The sequence below is a fragment of the Procambarus clarkii genome, chromosome 60 (genome assembly GCF_040958095.1).
Source record: "Procambarus clarkii isolate CNS0578487 chromosome 60, FALCON_Pclarkii_2.0, whole genome shotgun sequence".
NCBI lineage: Eukaryota > Metazoa > Arthropoda > Malacostraca > Decapoda > Cambaridae > Procambarus > Procambarus clarkii.
In genome coordinates this window covers 32,980,461-33,005,460 of record NC_091209.1, presented here as the reverse complement: position 1 = coordinate 33,005,460, position 25,000 = coordinate 32,980,461, and the positions used below count along the sequence as shown (strand labels likewise).

At 46.6% G+C, this 25,000-nt stretch overlaps 2 protein-coding genes across 2 annotated transcripts in view; both read right to left on the bottom strand.

Moving 5' to 3' along the window:
• The window catches only part of LOC123747692 (phenazine biosynthesis-like domain-containing protein 1), a 62,698-nt gene extending 51,273 nt beyond the window's left edge, over positions 1 to 11,425 (bottom strand). Inside the window, exon 1 of the mRNA XM_069307383.1 lies at positions 11,331 to 11,425. The gene's annotated coding sequence lies outside the window, so the exon portion shown is untranslated. The remainder of the gene's footprint in view (positions 1 to 11,330) is intronic.
• Positions 11,426 to 11,848: 423 nt separating this feature from the next.
• On the bottom strand, positions 11,849 to 12,985 carry LOC138353947 (mucin-19-like). Its single transcript, XM_069307382.1, has one exon. It carries the CDS (start codon positions 12,983 to 12,985, stop codon positions 11,849 to 11,851), a length of 1,137 nt encoding a protein of 378 aa, XP_069163483.1.
• Between the last annotated feature and the right edge of the window lie 12,015 nt (positions 12,986 to 25,000).

Sequence of the window (25,000 nt, the reverse complement as noted above, 5' to 3'; positions counted from 1 at the left end):
CATGGTTGAAGTCTCCCATAATTAGAAGTCTGGATCCGTTCCTGCTAGCCACAGAAGCTGCTCTCTCTATTATATTGATGGTGGCCAAGTTGTTTCTATCATATTCCTGTCTGGGTCTTCTGTCATTTGGTGGGGGGTTATATATGACTACTATTATAATTTTCTGTCCTCCAGTTGCTATGGTGCCTGAAATGTAGTCACTGAAACCTTCACAGTTCTGAATTACCATCTCTTCGAAACTCCAACCTTCTCTTAGTAGCAGAGCTACACCACCTCCTCCTCTCCCTTCTCTCTCTTTCCTCACTACATAGTAGCCCTGTGGAAACACTGTGTTTGTTATGATTTTCGTTAACTTTGTTTCTGTGAGTGCTATTATGTCTGGGTTTTCTTCTAGTGCCCATTCTCCAAGTTCACTTGTTTTATTTGTAATCCCATCTATGTTAGTGTACATCGCCTTGAAGCTCACTTTCTTCTGTTCATTTTCATGTCCCTTTCTTGGCGAGCATTCTGCTGGTGTGGGAAGCTGTTCCGTGGGTGAGAGGATCTGTGAGGTGGTTTGCAGGGTCTCAGAGGATTTTGGGGTGGGGGGTGGGGGTTTAAGGGAAGGGGGGACAGGTAGGGTGTGGGTTAAGGAGGTAGGGGGGACATGGAGAATACGCAGTGAGGGGGGAGGAGGGTATGGGATGAAGGGGGAGGGGGGACAGGGGGAAAAAGGTGGGAGGGGGACATGATGGGAATGGGGAATGGGAATGTGTGTGTGTGTGTGTGTGTGTGTGTGTATGTGTGTGTGTGTGTGTATGTGTGTGTGTGTGTGTGTGTGTGTGTGTGTGTGTGTGTGTGTGTGTGTGTGTGTGTGTGTGTGTGTGTGTGTGTGGGTGGGTGGGTGTACTCACCTAGTTGTGCTTGCGGGGGTTGAGCTCTGGCTCTTTGGTCCCGCTTCTCAACCGTCAATCAACAGGTGTAAAGATTCCTGAGCCTATTGGGCTCTATCATATCTACATTTGAAACTGTGTATGGAGTCAGCCTCCACCACATCACCCCCTAATGCATTCCATTTGTCAACAACTCTGACACTAAAAAAGTTCTTTCTAATATCTCTGTGGCTCATTTGGGCACTCAGTTTCCACCTGTGTCCCCTTGTGCGTGTGCCCCTTGTGTTAAATAGATTGTCTGAATCTACCCTATCAATTCCCTTCAGAATCTTGAATGTGGTGATCATGTCCCCCCTAACTCTTCTGTCTTCCAGCGAAGTGAGATTTAATTCCCGTAGTCTCTCCTCGTAGCTCATACCTCTCAGCTCGGGTACTAGTCTGGTGGCAAACCTTTGAACCTTTTCCAGTTTAGTCTTATCCTTGCCTAGATACGGACTCCATGCTGGGGCTGCATACTCCAGGATTGGCCTGACATATGAGGTATACAAAGTTCTGAATGATTCTTTACACAAGTTTCTGAATGCCGTTCGTATGTTGGCCAGCCTGGCATATGCCGCTGATGTTATCTGCTTGATATGTGCTGCAGGAGACAGGTCTGGCGTGATATCAGCCCCCAAGTCTTTTTCCTTCTCTGACTCCTGAAGAATTTCCTCTCCCAGATGATACCTTGTATCTGGCCTCCTGCTCCCTACACCTATCTTCCTTACATTACATTTGGTTGGGTTAAACTTTAACAACCATTTGTTCGACCATTCCTTCAGCTTGTCTAGGTCTTCTTGAAGCCTCAAACAGTCCTCTTCTGTTTTAATCTTTCTCATAATTTTAGCATCGTCCACAAACATTGAGAGAAATTAATCAATACCCTCTGGGAGATCATTTACATATATCAGAAACAAGATAGGACCGAGTACAGAGCCCTGTGGGACTCCACTGGTGACTTCACGCCAATCGGAGGTCTCACCCCTCACCATAACTCTCTGCTTCCTATTGCTTAGATACTCCCTTATCCACTGGAGCACCTTACCAGATACATTTGCCTGTCTCTCCAGCTTATGTACCAGCCTCTTATGCGGTACTGTGTCAAAGGCTTTCCGACAATCCAAGAAAATGCAATCCGCCAAGCCCTCTCTTGCTTAATCTTTGTCACCTGATCATAGAATTCTATCAAGCCTGTAAGGCAAGATTTACCCTCCCTGAACCCATGTTGGCGATTTGTCACAAAGTCTCGTCTCTCCAGATGTGTTACCAGGTTTTTTCTCACGATCTTCTCCATCACCTTGCATGGAATACTAGTCAAGGACACTGGCCTGTAGTTCAGTGCCTCTTGCCTGTCGCCCTTTTTGTATATTGGGACAACATTCGCCGTCTTCCATATTTCTGGTAGGTCTCCCGTCTCTAATGACTTACTATACACTATGGAGAGTGGCAAGCAAAGTGCCTCTGCACACTCTTTCAGTATCCATGGTGAGATCCCATCTGGACCAACAGCCTTTCTAACATCCAGATCCAGCAGGTGTCTCTTGACCCTCCTCTCTCGTAATTTCGAACTCTTCCAAGGCCGCCTGGTTTACCTCCCTTTCTCCTAGCACAGTGGCCTCACCTTGTTCTATTGTGAAGGCCTCCTGGAACCTCTTGTTGAGTTCTTCACACACCTCTCTGTCATTCTCTGTATACCTGTCCTCGCCTGTTCGAAGTTTCAATTCCTGTTCTTTCACTGTTGTTTTCCTTCTGATGTGACTGTGGAGTAGCTTTTGTTCGGTCTTGGCTTTGTTTGCTATATCATTTTCAAAACTTTTCTCTGCTTCTCTTCTCACCCTGACGTACTCATTCCTGGTTTTCTAGTATCTCTCTCTGCTTTCTGGTGTTCTGTTATTCCGGAAGTTCCTCCACGCCCTTTTGTTCAGTTTCTTCGCTTCCATACATGCCCTATTATACCATGGATTCTTCTGTTGCTTCTCGGATTTTTCCCTTTGGGCCGGGATGAACCTGTTTACTGCCTCCTGACACTTTTGGGTAACATAGTCCATCATACCCTGTACAGACTTATCTCTGAGGTCTGTGTCCCAAGGTATTTCACTTAGGAAACTTCTCATCTGTTCATAATTCCCCTTTCGGTATGCCAGCCTTTTGATTCCTAGTTCTTTTTTGGGGGAGATAAGTCCTAGCTCTACCAGGTACTCAAAGTTCAATACACTGTGGTCACTCATTCCCAAGGGCGCTTCCATCTTAACTTCCCTTCTATCCAACTCATTTAGGGTAAATATCAAATCAAGCATTACTGGTTCATCTTCTCCTCTCATTCTGTCTGTGTGTGTGTGTGTGTGTGTGTGTGTGTGTGTGTGTGTGTGTGTTTGTGTGTGTGTGTACTCACCTATATGTACTCACCTATATGTGCTTGCAGGATCGAGCATTGACTCTTGGATCCCGCCTTTCTAGCTATCGGTTGTTTACAGCAATGACTCCTGTCCCATTTCCCTATCATACCTAGTTTTAAAAGTATGAATAGTATTTGCTTCCACAACCTGTTCCCCAAGTGCATTCCATTTTTCTACTACTCTCACGCTAAAAGAAAACTTCCTAACATCTCTGTGACTCATCTGAGTTTCCAGTTTCCACCCATGTCCCTTCGTTCTGTTATTATTACGTGTGAACATTTCATCTATTTCCACTTTGTCAATTCCCCTGAGTATTTTATATGTCCCTATCATATCTCCTCTCTCCCTTCTTTTCTCTAGTGTCGTAAGGTTCAGTTCCTTCAGCCGCTCTTCATATCCCATCCCTCGTAGCTCTGGGACAAGCCTCGTCGCAAACCTCTGAACCTTCTCCAGTTTCTTTATGTGTTTCTTCAGGTGGGGGCTCCATGATGGCGCGGCATACTCTAAGACGGGTCTCACGTAGGCAGTGTAAAGCGCCCTAAAAGCTTCCTCATTTAGGTTTCTGAATGAAGTTCTAATTTTCGCCAGTGTAGAGTACGCTGCTGTCGTTATCCTATTTATATGTGCCTCAGGAGTTAGATTAGGTGTCACATCCACTCCCAGGTCTCTTTCTCGAATCGTTACAGGTAGGCTGTTCCCCTTCATTGTGTACTGTCCCTTTGGTCTCCTGTCACCTGATCCCATTTCCATAACTTTACATTTACTGGTGTTAAACTCCAGTAGCCATTTCCCTGACCATCTCTGCAGCCTGTGTAAGTCCTCTTGGAGGATCCTACAATCCTCGTCTGTCACAACTCTTCTCATTAATTTTGCGTCATCTGCAAACATTGACATGTATGATTCCACTCCTGTAAACATATCATTTACGTAAATTAGAAAGAGGATTGGTCCCAGCACCGATCCTTGAGGTACTCCACTTGTTACTGTTCGCCAGTCCGACTTTTCGCCCCTTACCATTACCCTCTGGCTCCTTCCTGTTAGGTAGTTCTTCACCCATACTAGGGCCTTTCCGCTTACTCCTGCCTGCCTCTCAAGTTTGTATAGCAGTCTCATGTGCGGTACCGTATCAAAGGCCTTTTGGCAGTCAAGAAATATGCAGTCTGCCCAGCCTTCTCTGTCCTGCCTTATCCTTGTTACTTTATCATAGAATTCTAAAAGGTTTGTTAGGCATGATTTCCCTGTCCAGAACCCATGTTGGTGCTTGTTTACAAACCCAATGCTCTCCAGGTGCTCAAGAAGTCTTAGCCTAATTATTCTTTCAAGTATTTTGCAGGGGATGCTTGTCAGTGATACGGGTCTGTAGTTAAGTGCCTCCTCCCTATCACCCTTTTTGAAAATCGGTACGACATTTGCCTCCTTCCAGCAACTGGGCAATTCTCCCGACATAAGTGACTCATTAAAGATCATTGCCAGAGGCACGCTGAGAGCCTGCGCTGCCTCTTTGAGTATCCACGGTGATACTTTGTCTGGTCCAACAGCTTTATTTGCATCCAGTGTTGTCAACTGTTTCATTACATCCTCTGCTGTCACCTCTATATCCGATAGTCTTTCATCTTGGGTAATCTCTTCTAACAATGGGAGCTGCTCAGGCTCGGTTGTGAACACTCCATGGAATTTTGCATTCAGTACCTCGCAGATTTCCTTGTCGCTTTCTGTATATGCCCCTTCTGTTTTCCTCAGTCTTGTCACTTGGTCATTTACCGACATCTTCCTTCTTATATGGCTATGTAGTAATTTTGGTTGCTTTTTCGCTTTGACTGCAATATCGTTCTCATAATTTCTTTCCGACACTCGTCTTATGTTAATGTAATCATTCCTAGCTCTGTTACATCTAATCCTGTTGTCCTCTGTCCTTTGTCTTCTGTACTTCCTCCACTCCCTCCTGCTTCTCACCTTTGCTTCCTGACACTGTCTATTAAACCATGGGTTATTATATTCCTTCCTGCTTTTTTCCTTTATTGTTGGAATAAATCTATCTTCAGCCTCCTTGCATTTCAATATGACTTGGTTCATCATACCTTGCACTGTTTTCCTCTAAGTTCTTCCTCCCACTGCACTTCTCCCAGGTAGTCCCTTATCCTTCTGTAGTCCCCTTTTCTGTAATCAAGTCTCCTTTCCCGGACCTCTTGTCCTTTGGTCACAATTTTAAGCTCCATCATGTAGTCAAAGACTAGGACACAATGGTCACTAGCTCCTAGTGGTATTTCATGTTCCAACTGCTCGATGTCTTCTACATTCTGAGTGATAATGAGATCTAATAGGCTGGGCGTATCCCCTCCTCTTTCCCTAGTATCTTCTTTCACATGCTGTGTTAGGAAATTCCTGTCAATAACGTCTACCAGCTTCGCTCCCCAGGTCTCCTCCCCGCCATGGGGATTCCTCGTTTCCCAATTTATCTCTCCGTGATTTAGGTCCCCCATGACCAGCAGCTTCGCTCTCATTCTATGCGCTAAAGTTGCTGCCCTCTGCAGTTCATCCATACATGTCTTGTTGCTGTCCTCGTACTCCTGCCTGGGCCTTCTACTGTTTGGTGGGGGATTGTAGAGTATCAAGATTACAATCTTCTTCCCATCCACTGTCAGAGTTCCATGTATGAAGCTTGTGCTTTCATTGGTACCCGGATTTTCCAGCTCATCAAACTTCCATTTCCGCTTTATTAGTAGTGCCACTCCTCCTCCCTGTCTCTGTGTCCTTTCTTTTCTTATCACCTGGTACCCCTCTGGGAAGATTGCATCCGAGATCATGCCATTTATTTTAGTTTCCACTATTGCCACTATGTCTGGGTCTGCCTCACTAACTCTTTCTTTTATCTCTTCTGCTTTATTGGCTACCCCATCAGCATTGGTGTACCAAACCTTGAGACTCTTCTTGGAAACTCGGGTGTCAGAGTTCCCCCTTTCACCAGGGGTCTGGGGGGAACTGGGGGGTGTCTGGGGGGCAAGTGGGGGCTGTGGGGGTGAGTGGGGGGGTGCTAGGGGGGTGCCTGGGAGTGCCTGGTAGGCGAATGGGGTCTGGGCATCTAGGGGGGTAGGAAGGGCATAATGGGTCTGAAAGTTAGGGGTCTGAATAGCATAGGGGGGTTGAGAAAAAGAGTGAGACTGAGAGTCAGATAGAGGTTGAGAGGTTGGGGGGAAGAGGGATACTGAGGGCAGAGAGCTGAGATGAGAATGGAGCATGGGTGCTGGGAGTGGAAGAGAGGGTATATTAGTTAGGGGGGAATCGGGGGTAGGTGGGGGTTTTGGGGTAGAAGAGGGGAAGAGGGAGATGGGGGAAGGTGTTAGGGGGTCACAAGGTGAGGGGGTTAAATGTGGGCTGGAGGTGCATAGGAGGGGTGAGGGTTGGGTGGGGTTTGGGGGTGAGTGGAAGAGGGGTGCAGTGGAAGCTGGGATGGAGTAGATGGAATTGAAGTCAATGGGGTAGAAGGGGCAGGGGAGTGGGAAGGGGTATTTGGGGAGGGGGGATGGGAAGGTGGGTTTGGGGAGGGCATGGCTTGACCCACTGGGGTCGCTGACAAGTGTGATGTAGCAGGGGCAGGGGAATCGTTGTGGAGGTGCAAATGTGGAAGGGACAGGGGGGTTGTGGGAGGCTGAGGCAGGGGGGATGTATAGGAGGGCTGAGTTGGGGAGGATGCGACCTGGGAGGTGACCTGGGAGGTGCCCTGGGAGGTGACCTGGGATGTGACCTGGGAGGTGAGACTACCTGAGAGACTATTTCGGTGTCGTTGTTGCCATCTATTTTTGTGGGCTGTTTGCTCATCTTTCGTCATAAACCTCTCTATAAACACATTGTAATGGGTTTCACTTCCTCTGAGTAAATGCTTGCTCCTCATTATGTACTCCACTGCCTCCTCATTGGAGAATTGCACCAGAACAGGTCTATTCTTGGTACAATTGTAAGGTCCAACCCGTCGATTGATATCCACCTCGCGTTCTGCCATCTCTGCTCCAATACACCTCAATATCTCGTGCAATTCGTATTTTTCTGTTTCTATTCTCTCTTGTCTTGTTGGTGCCCTAGATTCGAATAATCCATGTATTATAATAGACCGTCTCCTCAGTAATTCATTGTCATGCTGGTAGCCTGTCCCCTGGGGATTCCCCATCCCAACCTCAGTCACTAACCCATCCCCCATTACTCCTCTATCCTTAGCCATGCTGCTAATCCTTCCTAATTCGTTTGTGATACGAGCACATTCCCTCTCCCAGTCCTCTCTTCCCTTCCTAATCTCTTCCTGAACATAGAGCATAAATTCTTGTTTCTGCCTCTCTACCGCATCCTGTATTTGCTGAAATACCTCACTTTTAATCCCCTGGATTAGATCCTCCAACCAATCACTCCTTCTCTCTACAAATTTCCCTATTAATTTGTCTATAAATCTGTCCTCCTCCTCATCCCTGCTGGTGATTGACCTTGAACCCCTTCTAGTCATTGTGTGTGTGTGTGTGTGTGTGTGTGTGTGTGTGTGTGTGTGTGTGTGTGTGTGTGTGTGTGTGTGTGTGTGTGTGTGTGTGTGTGTGCGCGCACGTGTGCGTGCATGTGCGAGTGCGTGTTTGCGTGTGTGCGTGTGTGCTTGTGTGTGTGTGTGTGTGTGTGTGTGTGTGTGTGTGTGTGTGTGTGTGTGTGTGTGTGTGTGTGTGTGTGTGTGTGTTTGTGTGTGTGTGTGTGTGTGTGTGGTGTGGTGTGTGTGTGTGTGTGTGTGTGCTAGGTTTGTGTATGCTAGGTGTATGTGCATTTGCTGTGAGTATGCTAGAGTTCTAATAGGCAAGCACTATCACCAGAATTGTTGTATGGAGATATTCTTGGGGCCCATAGGGAAAGTGAGTGTCAACGATACTGTTTATATAAACAACCCTTGACCTGTAGGCACATAAGCCAGCGGAACGCAGCCGGTCTCTCTCCTGCTGTGGGGCCCCCCAAGACGTCTCTCTCTCTCTCTCTCTCTCTCTCTCTCTCTGCCTCTCTCTTCTTCTCACTCTCTCTATCTCTATCTCTTCCTCTCTTTCTCTCTCTCGCTCTGTCTCTCTCTCTCTCTCTCTCTCTCTCTCTCTCTGCCTCTCTCTTCTTCTCACTCTCTCTATCTCTATCTCTTCCTCTCTTTCTCTCTCTCGCTCTGTCTCTCTCTCTCTCTCTCTCTCTCTCTCTCTCTCTCTCTCTCTCTCTCTCTCTCTCTCTCTCTCTCTCTCTCTCTCTCTCTCTCTCTCTCTCTCTCTCTCTCTCTCTCTCTCTCTCTCTCTCTCTCTCTCTCTCTCTCTCTCTCTTTCTCTCTCTTCTTCTTCTTCTCTCTCTCTCTCTCGCTCTCTCTTCTCTCCCTCTCTCTCTCTCTCTCTCTCTCTCTCTCTCTCTCTCTCTCTCTCTCTCTCTCTCTCTCTCTCTCTCTCTCTCTCTCTCTCTCTCTCTCTCTGTTTCCTTTTCTCTCTGTCTCTATCTTTCTAAATTCAATAAATATTATTATACCTAAATATTTCAATAATTAATAATTAGAATTAACGTTTAAGAAACCTTCGTTGTAAAACGTTATATCATAACATTTAAAACACGTTTTATTAAATCATTATGAACTCCCGTTGTATAATCGTATTTAAAAATTCTTAATCACGTGAGTAAAACGTAATTTAAAACGTAATTAAAACAATAAAATGTGATTTTCATCATTTTTTTTAAAACGAGAAAATGTTGGCAGGGACATGAGTGTTGGCTGCTATTGTGGTACTCAATACCACATGTGACTGCTGCTTCTACGGTAAGCAATACTGTATTTATCGTAAACAATAGTGTGTTCAATTTAGGTAATGATGTATAGTTACAAGATACGAGCTAGATGGCATTGAGATTGCGAAGTCGGAATGCGAAAGGGATCTGGGAGTTATGATTAGTAAGAATTTAAAACCAAAAATCAATGCATAAATGTTCGTAATAAGGCAAATAAGACACTGGGATTTATTAATCAAAACGTTACTAATAAGACACCTGGTTTTGTTCTTCAGCTATATCTTGCTCTGATTAGGCTCCATGTAGATTATGCAGTTCAGTTTTGGTCGCCGTACTATAGAATGGATATAAATTCACTAAAACGCGTCTAGCGTAGGATGACAATGTTAATCCCCCTAAATGCGAAACCCGTCATATGAAGAAAGATTGACAAAGCTTAAATTACATTCACTGGAAAGGCAAAGAATTCGGGGTAACATGATAGAGGTGTATAAGTGGATGAATGGATATAAAAAAGGGATATTACTAGGGTATTAAAGGTATCAACACACAGCAGAACACGAATCAATGGGTATAAATTAGATAAGTTTAGATTTAGGAAGGACATGGCTAAATACTAATTCGGTATCAGGGTTGTTTATTTGTGGAATCAATTACCGCGTAGCGTAGTGGAGGTGGGGTCCCTCGATTGTTTCAAGCGTGGGTTCGACATGTATATGAGTGGGATTGGGTGGTTATAAATAGGCGCTGCTTCGTATGGGCCAGTAGGCCTTCTGCAGTTACCTTTATTTTTATATTCTTATGTTCTTTATACCATGAGTTGCTTGTCTGTCTTTACTGTGGTAAACAGTACCACATGTGATTGCTGTTACTGTGGTAAACAATTCCACATGTTACTGGTGCTACTGTGGTAAACAATACCACATGTTACTGGTGCTACTGTGGTAAACAATACCATATGTGAATGCTGCTGTTGTAAAAATATAATATGTGACTATTACTGTTGTGGTAAACAATACCACATGTGTGACTGCTGCTACTGTGGTAAACAGTACCGTATATGTTTGCTCCTGACTGTGGAAAACATTATATTATCTGAGTTTCCCAGACAATGGGTAACAATACCATACATGAATGACAGTGTCAGTGTCCTGCCCGAAACGCTTTGCGTAATAATGGCTTTAGGCATTGTATGTACTAGCTCTATAAATCTATCAATTCTTGTATGCATGTACTTTACCAGAATAAACATTTTTTTTGACAAGAAAAGAAAACAATACCGTTTATGTGACTATTTTTACAATTATAAGACTGTCCCAAGCATTGGTAAACAATTTCTTATGTGACTGTCCCTGACCTTAGTAATCAAAACCATGTGCGACATTCCCTGATTATTGTAAAAAATTACATATATAACAATCATTGACTATAATAAGTTTTTTATCAATTGTCCTGGACAATTGTCCAAAATGACATACGTGACTATCCCTGACATGCAAAGCAATGCATATATGACTATCCCTTGACATCCAAAGCAATACATATATGACTGTCCCTGACATGCATAACAATACATATGTGACTGTCTCTGACATGCGAAACAATACATATGTGTCTGTCCCTGACATGCGAAACAATACACATTGTATCCCTTTTACTATAAACAAGTGCATCAGTGACTGGTCCTGACACTGGAAAATAATATTATATGTAACTGTGGCATTTTGCTTGCCCCTGTCCGCAGTTGTGTGTATTATCCTCACTCTACAAGGGCTGACGGCTTCATCAAGGCCAGTTCGAGTTTTACATATACGAGAGCAATACATACCGACGCACAGTGCGCCAGGTCGGGTACGGAGTCGGGTGGTCCTAGGCGAGGTCCTGGTCCCGCTCACATTGATCGTGAGTCACTTCACTGCAGCTAGATCACTCTAAAGGATTTCTCTAAGGATCATCATCAAAAAATGGTATTACTGAACGTTTAATGAAGTTATAGCTTTGAACTGTATTTATGCTGGGCCATCTTAGTTGAGTGGCGGTGTTTAGAGATGGGTTTATGCAAACAACGTCGTAAAACAACAGTATATTTACAGAACCTATGTTCTAATGCATCGAGGGCAAATGTTATTTATAACTGGAAACACTTAAGTTATTCCCAGGGATGTTGAGGGCTTGGTCAGGCTCGGGTGACACCGTACAACGATATATTGGAGCACACTATGACACAGGGCTTCGTCTGGCTCAGGGTACTTACCTCACACAGATATGAGGGAGAGAGAATGTGATATGAAAACCTAGAGTGACCAGAGAGCGTAGTATGTCCCGTGATGGCCTGCCGCACACTGGCACCCTGCCAGCATCACACCACAGTCCCAGAAACACGATGACCCCTCCCCTCCCCCGCCCCAACCCCCACCACAATACTATGGATAAGCACCACCCAACTGTCTCCCAACTCCCTGTCCACACGAAGTTGAGCGCTATCCAACCATCTCCCACACTCTACCCCTCCTCCCGCAACCAACCTGCCCCCACAATGCTCCGCCATCCTCATAACAAACTTAACCGTCTCCACGCAGTCTCCCCGACTTCCCTCCGTCCCCCCCACTCAACCCCACAGAACAGGAACGCCCCCCACCCCACAGGCCCGCCACAACTGTGGCATCACCAACAATGACAGTCATCACTACTCCTCACATTATCTCTGCTCCATCTCCCCCTGGTTGCCAACTGTCCACTTCTCTCCTCACGACCCATAACCACCAATATGGTCTAACTACGACCCATAACCACCAACATGGTCCCAGTACGACCCATAACCACCAACATGGTCCCAGTACGACACATAACCACCAACATGGTCCCAGTACGACACATTACCACCAACATGGTCTCAACACGACCCATAACCACCAACATGGTCCCAGTACGACCCATAACCACCAACATGGTCCGAACACGACCCATAACCACCAACATGGTCCCAGTACGACCCATAACCACCAACATGGTCCCAGTACGACCCATAACCACCAACATGGTCCCAGTACGACCCATAACCACCAACATGGTCCCAGTACGACCCATAACCACCAACATGGTCCCAACACGACCCATAACCACCAACATGGTCCCAGTACGACCCATAACCACCAACATGGTCCCAGTACGACCCATAACCACCAACATGGTCCCAGTACGACCCATAACCACCAACATGGTCCCAGTACGACCCATAACCACCAACATGGTCTCAACACGACCCATAACCACCAACATGGTCCCAGTACGACCCATAACCACCAACATGGTCCCAGTACGACCCATAACCACCAACATGGTCCCAGTACGACCCATAACCACCAACATGGTCCCAACACGACCCATAACCACCAACATGGTCCCAACACGACCCATAACCACCAACATGGTCCCAGTACGACCCATAACCACCAACATGGTCCCAGTACGACCCATAACCACCAACATGGTCCCAGTACGACCCATAACAACCAGCATGGTCCCAACACGACCCATAACCACCAACATGGTCCCAGTACGACCCATAACCACCAACATGGTCCCAGTACGACCCATAACCACCAACATGGTCCCAGTACGACCCATAACCAACATCATGGTCCCAGTACGACCCATAGCCACCAACATGGTCCCAACGCGACCCATAACCACCAACATGGTCCCAGTACGACCCATAACCACCAACATGGTCCCAGTACGACCCATAACCACCAACATGGTCCCAGTACGACCCATAACAACCAGCATGGTCCCAACACGACCCATAACCACCAACATGGTCCCAGTACGACCCATAACCACCAACATGGTCCCAACACGACCCATAATTACCAACATGGTCCCAACACGACCCATAACCACCAACATCGTCCCAACACGACCCATAACACCAACAAGTTCCTAACACGACCCATAACACCAACAAGTTCCTAACACGACCCATAACACCAACAAGTTCCTAACACGACCCATAACACCAACAAGTTCCTAACACGACCCATAACACCAACAAGTTCCTAACACGAAACATGTCGAAGGAAACACAAAATGATGCTGCGAATTTCACAAACATTTTCAAAGGTTGTGGGAATGACAAGTCGCGAAAATGATGCAACAGGCATTTGAGCAACGTTTAATCCAAAAAAAGGTAACAATAATTATATATAATTTGTTTATAATATATATGGTTATTGTAAATCTATTTTCTTCCCTATATATTAAAAATACTTTTTAAATAAATTATAATTTATTGGAAGAGGCATTTTATAGTTGAAAGAAACATTCTTAAAACATTTAGTTTTTCACAGATCGAATAAAATTTATTTTAAGTTTTGCTAAAATTCGCTCTTTGTCTCTTTATGTATTCAATAAATAATAATTTCAGGTTTGAATATTATATATATGGAGTATTCTTTAAAATATTTATATTAATGTTAAATGTTGTTTGACAGATGTGTGAAGTATTCTTAAATTATTTTGTTGCTTTAATTAATTCATGAAAGAGCAATGTATAAGCTTTGATGATTTCTTTTTATAAATCACTTTGCAACCTTATATAATAGAAAAACACTGTTTTTGTGGCAAAAAATTAAATTTCTGTATTTTTTGGTCAAGTAGATAATAAGGAAAAACTTTTAATGTTGCTACTTGGCTCGCCCACTGCAGCCACCAACACCTGAAATTTTGAAATTCTACATTATAATCTTATCAATAAGACTTACTCACTCCGACACACCATCACCTCAGGTCAACCCAACCACTGATGGCCTCATTATAACACCACGTCTCTCAACAGCCAGGCTCTGCGTCCTGACGCACCTGACCTCATTACACCGATACTCACCGTACCCACCACCACCTGGCCTCCTGTGCCGCTATGTACTCCACAACACCACCCTCCATACCAGGCGTCCAAACGCCACAACACTACACCACCCACTACACATGCTACTCTACACCACACTCTACACACTACCTGTTACGGCCCTCTCGGGACGCAACGGGGTTCTTACTCTGATGTTATTAGAGAAGGGTATCCTACCCCAAGCCAGTAGTGGCTTTCAAGGGATGAGATCCGTGACGCAAGTAACTTAAAGGGGAAGGGAAATAAAGTCAAGAACTTAATATAATATATTGACCACCACCAATAAATAATATATAAAAAGATTACACGGGGGGAGGGGTATTAACACTGTACACAAACGTCTTCTCCTGAAGACTCTGGATCCAAGCTCTCGGTGCTAAGTCTTCGGTGCTTTCGTGGTCTCTTGACGAATCCTTCGACCAAGCTGAGTCTACCCCAAACACAGGCCAGCCAAAACACGGGTCCACTGGGGGCACCGCCGTGGAGGCCGTCAACCACAAGTCCAGCAGGTCTGCTGGCAGGTTCTGGATCAGCCACGCTGGTCAGGCCACTCCACGAACGATACTAGGGAGGCGCCCTAGTCAGGAGCCTCGTGTGATACCACAAATCACTCTCCTGTCCTCAATACCCCAGTGGATAATCGTCTCCAGCAGTCGGTCCCGGGAACGACGATCCTTTCAACTGCCACTTCACTGGCAGGGTAACACCACAGTGTTCTTCCGGGGGACGACTTCACAGCTGCTGTAGTAAAGCACAAGATATGGAGACGGCTGCCTTGGGTAGACTGACTCAACTTCCATCACAGCAGTCCCAGGTCGACTCTGTAAGCAGACACGTCATCAATAACAGGGACACTAAAGCACCACACTTACAGGCTCAGACACAAACGCCCGACATATCCACTCCATAGATGGCGTTGTAGTCTGAGCACCACCTCACCAGAGGTCAGCGGCGGCGGTGCTGTGAGCTAAACGGGACTGGAAACTGGCCCTTGTGGCTGGTCCACTTCGTCCTCGCCAGGTGTCGTCGTCCATTTGGTGGGGGTTTCGGGAGCTGACCCACAGATGGCGCGGTCGTCACTGCTCCGTGCTCGGACGCTGGATCCGGGTTCGTAACACTACCCCACACTCTACAAAACTACCATGCCCATGCACCACTCAACACCGCACTCTACACACTACCCCACACTCTACAAAACTACCATGCCCATGCACCACTCAACACCACTCTCTACACACTACCCCACACTCTACAAAAACTACCATGCCCATGCACCACTCTACAGTACATATTATGCTCCTTCTGTGTTCATGACCCCACGAGAGCGGGTCGGATAGCGATGTGTCACCGTCGCCTGTGGACCTTGTCCCCGGTCCTGCGAAGGCTGTTCTGTGTTATCTACCCTTGATTGCCAACTCCTCGTACCCCTACCTATGTTCTCAGCCGCTGGTGTGCTCTCCCTTGGCACACTCTCCGTAGGGTATGGCTCCTCACTTGCCTGACCGGTCAGTGTATAGACGCGGTCTGGGTGACAGGAGAACACATGCCCTGTGTTTAGCACCTTAACCTTCACTTCTGCATTCTTTTTGCTAATTACCCGACATGGCCCCACAAACTTGGGTGCCAACTTACCTTCTGCCTGAGCGTGCATCTGCTTCACTAATACCCTATCACTTTCATTGATCACCTTTGCTTGGACCTTGTTCCGCGCATTATAATATGCCTCTGCTACCTCTGTCGACTTTCTTAAATGTAGTTTTACCAAGTCAAATGCCTTGGTTGCTCGCCTACAGACAACACTTCTGAAGTCTAACGCATAGCATGGCGGTTGCTTGCTTGTGAACGTCGTGAACGGAAGTCGGGGATCGAACCCATGCAACAAAAAATGCGGGGTTTCTCCCACCGACCTATTGAACGCCGTGTTGAGCGCCGACTCCACCATCGACAAACTCTGATCCCATGCAAGCACATCATCTGCAGCCAAATGCCGCAGAATACTGATTACTTCAGCATTGTGTCTTTCAACCAAACCATTCGCCGATGGTCGATATGCCAGCACTGGAGTATGTTTGAATTGATACACACTCGCGATGCTTTGAAATACTTGATTGATAAACTCTGACCCTTGGTCTGACACAACTTGTTGGGGAGCCCCAAACCTGGTTAACACACTTTCCACCATGGCCTGGGTCACATCCTCTGCCGACTTAGAACGGAGTGCACTCACCACAGTGAACCGTGTGAGTGCATCCACTGCTACAAATATGTACCTCGCCCCTGAATGAGCTTGTGGTAGCGGCCCAATGAGATCTATGTGTACTCTCTCGAAGGGAGTACTCACATCCGGCCACCTACGCAAAGGTTCCGCTCCCAACATATGTGCCTTGTACCTCAGACAACTGTCACAAGAGGCTACATAGACCTTGATATATTTACCCATGGATGGCCAGTAGACCCTTTGACGTGCCCTCTGCAACGTCTTGGACTCCCCTCCATGGCCTGCTGCTGGGATGTTATGACACAGATACATTGCAGTCCTCTGGAACTCCGGTGTCAAGACTGCCTGGTATACTGGTTCAGACCGTATACCCGAAACCCTACCAAGATGATACAACACCTCATCTTCAACCACAAACTCATCCACTGGGGCTGGAAGTGACTTCCTCAACTCCGCACACTGACCCCTCAAAAACTTCCTTACCTCCCCCCACAGGGGGTGACCTTCCTGACTCCGTATCAACTCCCTCACATTCCACGACACATCTTCCTCCCCCCTTTCACTCACCACTGCTACATTGTGACACCTTGACAACGCGTCAGCGACCACATTGCTTTTCCCTGGTACATGTTCAAAGTTTGTAATGTTAAACTCTGAGAGCGAGGTAACCCACCGTGCCAGCCGCTGACAAGGCTCCTTGGACTCGAACACATACTTAAGGGGTTTGTGATCGCTTCTGAGCCAAATTTCATGTCCAAGCAAGATGTACCGGTTCCGTTGTAATATGAATGTGATTGCTAGCGCTTCCCTCTCAATCGTACTATAGTTCCTCTCTGCAGGACATAGTACTCGTGAACAAAATGCAATGGGACGCTCCCATCCTCGCTCATCCACCTGAGCTACCACACCACCTATCGCTGCTCCAGAAGCATCCGCATACACCAGAAACGGTTTGCTAAAATCTGGGTGCGCCAAGATACTGCGAGAGCTGACAGCAGCCCTCAGTACCTGGAACGCCTGCTGTTGTTCCTTCCCCCACACGAACTCTGCAAGTCCACTGATCTGATGTAATGGTCTTGCAATTTTTGAAAAATCTTTAATAAATCGCCGATAATAGCTAACCAACCCCAGGAAAGATTTGCACTCTTTCTTGTTCTGTGGAACTGGGAACTCTTGAATATCCCTGGTTTTATCTGGCAATGGACTGATACCCATCCGGCCCACTGTATGACCCAGGAATGTTACCGATTCTCCAAAAATACTGCATTTTTCGAAATTCACTTTGAGGTTGTATGACCTCAGCCCTAGCAAGAGTTTCCTCAAATTATGCATGTGCTCCTCTAATGACTTTCCCAGCACGATTACGTCATCGAGGTACAGCAACGCTGTGGGACCTATCAACCCCGATAATACACTCATCATTAGCCTACTGAACACAGCAGGTGCTGACTTCAACCCGAAAGGAAGTGGTTTATATTGCCAGAGCTCGTTGGACGCACTAAACGCTGTGATTTCCTTCGACTCTTCCTCCAGCGGTATCTGGTGATACCCACTGAGTAGGTCTAATGTGGTAAAATATTGTGTACCCTTCAAGTGGGTCAATGTGTCCTGTATGTTAGGTAATGGGTATGCTTCGTCTTTCGTCAGCTTGTTTATTCTGCGGAAATCTACGCATAACCTCACTCCCCCATTCTTTTTCCTGACTACTACGAGAGGGCTGTGCCACGGTGAACTGGATGGTTCAATGATATCATGCTCCCTTAGCTGGCTTATCTCCTCCTTCACCTCCCTCTGGTGTGCCACTGGTATGCTATATGCTCTCGTATATACTGGATGTGCGCCCTCTACGTCAATTCTATGTGCTCCTTGAGTAATGCACCCTGGGGGTTCCCCTCTCAACGCAAAAACATCCGGGAACTCCCTGACTAAGCCCCTTAAGGCTTCCTTAACCTCCCTTTCCATGGACATCCTATCCACTATTCCCATTAATTTATCCATTCTATCCTCATCGCCCTCACTCTGACTTACTGACATGGCTGCAATAATCTCCTCCACAGGGTGCGCCCACGCTACCTGTGCATGCTTACTCAAGGTGACTGGCCACCGAGAGGGATTAAAAACCCTCAACCGAATTACCCCTTCATTTATGTCTTCAATAGTCTCCATTATCACCAACCCTGCTGGATTATCCAATGGCTCAATTTGCACAACGTCTACTCCCTTAGCTTTACATGCCATTTTAATCACTAAGGATGCTTCTCCCGGAATGGTGACATCCTTGGGTACCGTGACTGCCCACTGTATATTCTGGTCCCCAGCCGAGTTACCACAGTTACCCCTCACTACTGCTACTCCTTCTCTACTCCTCACCTTGTTTACGTCTACCGCTTGACCCCCACATACCAATTTATTCCCCCTTGCGCTGAACGCTATGGTACATGAGTATTTTTCGAGGAAATCAATTCCCAGGATAATGTTGGTATGTTTCAGCCCTATATCCTGTATTACTACAAAACTATGTTTAAACCATCTATCTTCTAGCTGGAAATCCACAGTTGTCTCACCCAACACCCGCAACGCATTATCCCCCACCGCCGTTAATCTCCTGTTGTTCGGTATCAGCCTGACGTCTGATCCTAACACGCTACGACTCATGATGGACACGGAAGCACCGGTGTCCACCAAGGCTGTATAGATAGTGCCCTTTAACCGTACATGCACCTTTATGGGATGACCCGACCCGACGGTACACAACCACTGTCCGCCACCCCCTACTGTACACACTGGGTAATTAGGCGGAACAAAATTGCTTACACTGCCAGGCCAAGTGACTACCGTCACCACACAGCTTACACACTTTTGTCTACTTAGGTCGTTCTGGCTCGTGATTACCTGCAGTGTACCCCGTTCCCCGGGGATACCCTCTACCGGTACCCTGGTTCTGGTGGTACATTCCTGTTGCTCCCTGAGCAGGCGTGTATCGTGGTGGAGCAGGAGTGAACCTGCCTCCACGTGCCCCTTGATTATAGCCTCCTCGCTGCCCACGAGTACCCTGATGGGGTCCCCACGACACCCCACTCATATTGTGTCCCTGGAACACCCTTGGCTCCCAGCCCTTATTATTGTTACGTCGAGGAGCACCTCGCCCCTTGCCCTTGGAATGTGCGACCCCCGCCGCGGGTCCATCCTCCACTGGCTGAGCTACTGGGGCCCAGAGCTGAGCCTGTCTCTCTTGCGTGTCTGCAAGATTTGCCTGTTCCTTAGGGGACACTTCTTTGAAAATGTCGTCCTCTGTCAGTTTATGTGTCGGGCTATTCTCTGCCCAAAACTGCATGTTTCACTGCTTCCTTAAAAGACTTAGCTTCCCTGCAGTGTAACGCACTTTCCAGCGGTAATGCACCGAAAAAAACACTCCGTTGCATAGAATCTCTTACTACCCCCGTGAACTGCGTTTCCGTCCGCTCAATCACATCACCCAAGAGTCTTATTCTATGGCCAAACGCCCTTAATTGTTCCCCTGGTTCTCGTTTAAGTGCAGCTAACTGAGCCTTTAGTTCTACTGCATCGTGCTGCACATCGTAATGATCTATCAGTTCCTGCTTAAACTCGCTATAACTATTTATTTCTCTAATTTCCGCAGAGTTGAGCAGGGTCTTTGCTTCCCCTTTCACCTTGGAATATGCCAATGCAATCTTTGCCTGATCCGATCATGACCCCACACTAGTCGCCTTCTCTAGAGCGAAGAAAAATGTTCTAATATCCGTCAGTAACTGACCTTTCGAATCCCGTTTGGTGCCCCAAAACGTGGGTATGTCTCCATATACCTTAGGTCCTGCATTAGTCGTCTCATGCGTGCTCAAAACATTTTTCAACCACTGTGCAACCTGCCCAATTGTCTCTGACGCTGCCGCCTGCGCCGTAAGCAACGCCGCCGTGTTATCACCACTCTCACCCTGACCGACATTACTCGTGGCCTGGCCACTGGCGCCCCTATTACTACCCGTACCCGTCATGGCTACTCGCCCCTTATGTGCTCGTGTATGAACCAGCTTGACGCTTTGCCGTACAGTAACCTTACTTGGCCTTATTCCCTTAATCTCACTAGAATCACTTATAATTTTAAGCCACCATTAACAACGTCACTTATCAGTTCCCCACATTACTGTTTCCACCCCTTTGGGGACTTTTCCCTGCCGCACAACGTGGCCACACACCTTGGCCCCACAACCCACTATGGCCACTCACTGGCCCACAAACCTTCCCTTCCTCACTCCAATATCCACCGTCCTGAACACAACCCGACGTCTACCAATTCCCGAACATTCCCTCACCAACTAAACCAGTAACACACTTCCTTCATCTCTCAAAGTGTTCCAAAACCTGTTTGCGCTGCCACCAAATATGTCGTGACGCTGAACCCCGGTTCATTCCGAACACAGCGAATACACAACACATAACACCTTGCCTCAGCAACCGTTACTACCACCTATACTCCTACACACACCAGACCCTTGAGGCGTACCACTCGGTTTGTACTGGAACACAATGAATGAACATATGGAAGGTATTTAAAGGCCGTCGGGTTTTGTCATTTAATTACAAAGAATAGACTCTGACAAATAAATACATATTAACATACTCTATTAGGTCAATACACTTCCAATACCCATAGACCACTTGACCTCCGCGATCACCACCCACACTCGTAACTTCTGCCTAAGTCCCCTACTACGGAATGATTACTACAACGCTCCACACCCGGTTAGTCTTTCATTCAATACTCACATACTGCAGACTTAACTTCGTCACTAAGATCACATCAGGTTCTCGCATAGCTGTCTGCTACACTTCGCTGCTGCCGCAAACGGGGATCCAGAGGACTTGCCAGTTCAACTCCCACAATCAGACTGACTTTAGCCAACCATGGCCTCAAACATTTCACCACGCCTCTCGAGGAAGGTATAATCCGATTAACCTTATCCCTAGAGCGGTAATCTTGTTCCTAGAAGCCTGACGAAGAATAATTCCTCTTTCCAGGAATTATTAATTTGGCTAAACAGCTTCGGTCTTAATCCATTGACCTTTCTTAGATATGTGATCCATAGTCTGTCTACTTAACATGTACTTCCAATCATCATTCGTTAAGTGTTGTAGTAATGATCCTCTAGCTAATAATTCCTACTAACTTGTGGATTACAACAGTTGAACCCCATGCACAGATACCATAGTTGAGATAGGGATAGATTAGTGCATAATATAGAGAGATGAGAGCAGAGTTAGGTACATAATATCTGATTTTGGAGAGTATACCAATTGTTTTAGAGACTTTCTTAGTTATGTGTTGTATGTGGGTACTGAAGTTGAGTCTCTTGTCTAGGAATAGGCCAAGAAACTTTCCATCATTTTTATTGCTAATGTTTACATTGTCTATCTGAAGCTGAATTGCATTTGTAGATTTGCTTCCAAATAGGATGTAGTAGGTCTTTTCTATGTTAAGTGTTAGTTTGTTGGTTGACATCCATAAGTGGACTTTTTTAGTTCATTATTAACAACATCATTTAGTGTATGTGGGTTGGGGTTGGAGTAGATGAGGGTAGTATCATCAGCAAACAAAATAGGTTTCAGAATGTTAGAGACATTAGGCAGATCATTGATGTATATAAGAAATAGAAGAGGTCCCAAGATGCTGCCCTGTGGCACTCCAACGGTTATTGGTAGAATGGGAGAGGTTATATTATTGATGGCTACACATTGGTGTCTATCACTAAGATAGGATTGGATATAGTCCAGTGCATGGCCTCGGATTCCATAATGATGGAGTTTACATAAGAGGTAATCGTGATTAACAGTATCAAAGGCCTTTCTCAGGTCAATGAAGAGTCCAATCGGAAACTCATTTTCAAGGGCTGAGTAAATTATATCAAAGAGACTAATAATTGCATCGTTGGTACTCTTTTGAGAGCGGAAGCCAAACTGACAGGGGCTAAGAATGTCGAATTTTACGAGATAGGAGTAGAGCTGTTTGTAGAAAAAATTTTCAAATATTTTTGATAGTATGGGTAGGTTCGATATTGGTCTATAGTTGTTTATGTCTGCCGGATTACCTCCTTTATGAACTGGCGTTACTCTTGCTTTTTTAAGCATATCAGGGAAGGTATGACACTCAAGGGATTTGTTGAACAGCACAGCTACAGGTGGCGCAAGGGCATGGGAGGCGCTCTTGTATACAATGGATGGGATTTCACTGATGTTCCCAGCTTTGGTTTTTAGTGAGTGTATGATGGACACAACATCTGTCGGGCTGACTGGTGAAAGGAGAAGAGAGTTTGGATAGCTGCCTGAGAGATATGTGTTGATATGTGTCTGAGTCTGTGGGATTTTACTGGCAAGGTTAGCACCAATCGATGAAAAGAAGCTATTAAATTCATTCGTCATTTCTAAGTCAGATGACGGTGTAAGGCCATCCTTAGAGAGTGTTATCTGGTTGTGGGAGTGTTGTTTAGTTCCAAGGATATTAGAGATGGTATTCCATGTGCTTTTCATGTTGCCTTTTGCTTCTTTGAATAATATATTTTTCTCATATAAATAATTTTTATAATAATATAATTAAATATAAATAATAATAATATTTTTTCTCATAATATGAAAGTTTTGCTTTTCTTATGATACTGGTAAGCACTGATGAGTACCTTTTAACTACTACTAAGACATTAGTTGTAGTGGTGGTGGTGGAGGAGACATTAGTTGTATTGGTGGAGGTGGTAGTGGAGGGGAAGTGTAGTGGTGGTGGTGGTGGAGGGGACAGAAATTGTAGTGGTGGTGGTGATGGTTGAGGGGACAATAGTTGCAGTGTTGGTGGTGGGGGAGGCGACAGTAGTTGTAGCAGTGGTGGTGAAGGAGAGGGAGGCAGTAGTAGTAGTAGTGGTGGTGGTGATGGTGGGGACAGTAGTTGTAGTGGTGGTGGTGGAGAGGACAATAGTTGTAGTGGTGGTGGTGGAGGGGGCAGTAGATGTAGTTTTGTTGGTGGAGGGGAGAGTAGTTGTAGTAGTGGTGCTGGTGGAAGGGAGGGGGACAATAATTGTAGTGGTGGTGGTAGCGGGGACAGTATTTGTTGTGGTGGTGGTGGTGGAAGGGATAATAGTTGTAGTGGTGGTGGTGGTGGTGGAGGGGAAATTAGTTGTATTGGTGGTGGTGGTGGAAAGGGACAATAGTTGTAGTGTTGGTCGTGGTGGTGGAGGGGACAGTAGTTGTAGTGGTGGTGGTGGAGGGGACAGTAGTTGTAGTGGTGGTGGTGGAGGGGATAATAGTGGTAGTGGTGGTAGAGGGGAAGGGACAATAGTTGTAGTGGTGGTATAGACGGGGCAGCAGTTGTAGTGGTAGTGGTTGAGGGGACATTAGATGTAGTGGAGGTGGTGGTGGTGGAGAGGAGGGGACTGGAGTTGCAGTGGGGGTTGTGTTGGAGGGGACAATAGTTATAGTGGTGGTGGTGGGGGGGGGACAGTAGTTGTAATGGTGGTGGTGGTGGAGGGAAGAGGACAATAGTTGTAGTGGTGGTGGTTGAGGGGAACGTAATTGTAGAGGAGGTGGTGGTGGCAGGGATAATAGTTGTAGTTGTGGTGGTGGTGGTGGAGGGGACAAAAGTTGTAGTGCTTGTAGTGGTGGAAGGGACATTAGTTGCAGTGGTGGTGGTGGAGGGGACATTAGTTGTAGTGCTGGTGGTGGTGGTAGAGGGGACAATAGTTGTAGTGGTGGTGGTGGAGGGGACAGTAGTTGCAGTGGTGGTGGTGGAGGGGACATTAGTTGTATTGTTGGTGGTGGTGGTAGAGGGGACAATAGTTATAGTGGTGGTGGTAGAAGGGACAGTATTTGTAGTGGTGGTGGTGGTGGAAGGGACAATAATTGTAGTGGTGGTGGTGGAGGGGACAGTAGTTGCAGTGGTGGTGGTGGTGGAAAGGGACAATAGTTGTAGTGGTGGTTGTGGTAGTGAAGGGGACAGTAGTTGCAGTTGTGGTGGTGGTGGAGGGGAGGGGACAGTAGTTGTAGTGCTGGTGGTGGTGGTGGAGGGGACAGTAGTTGTAGTGTTGGTGGAGGGAACAGTAGTTGTAGTATTGATGATGGTGGAGGAGGGGACAGTAGTTGTAATGGTGGTGGCGGAGGGGGCAGAAGTTGTAGTGGTGGTGGTGGAGGGGACAGTTGTTGTAGTGTTCATGGTGGTGGTTGAGGGAGCAGTAGTTGTAGTGGTGGTGGTGGAGGGGACAGTAGTGGTAGTGGTCGTGGTGGTGGAGGGGACAATAGTTGTAGTGATGGTGGTGGGGGATTGAACAACAGTTGTAGTGGTGGTAGTGGAGGGAACAATTGAGGTAGTGGTAGTAGTGGTGGAGGGGAAGGGACAATAGTTGTATTGGTGGTGGTGGAGGGGACAGTAGTTATAGTGGAGGTGGTGGTGAAAAGGGACAGTAGTTGTAGTGATGGAGGTGGGGGTGGAGGGGACAATAGTTGTAGTGGTGGTGGTGGTGGAGGGGACAGTAGTTGTAGTGGTTGTGGTGATAGTGGAGGGTACAATAGTTGCAGTGTTGGTGGTGGGGACAGTAGTTGTAGTAGTGGTGCTGGTGGAAGAGAGGGGGACAATAGTTGTCGAGGTGGTGGTAGAGGGAACAGTATTTGTAGTGATAGTGGTGGTGGAAGGTACAATAGCTGTAGTAGTGGTGGTGGTGGTGGTGGAGAGGACAGTAGTTGTTGTAGTGGTGGTGGAGGGGACAGTTGTTGTAGTGTTCATGGTGGTGGTGGAGGGGACGACAGT

Excerpts from the sequence above, each read along its gene's own strand:
- LOC138353947 (XM_069307382.1), bottom strand. The coding sequence starts at position 12,985 with ATGTTGGTGGTTATGGGTCGTGTTGGGACCATGTTGGTAATTATGGGT.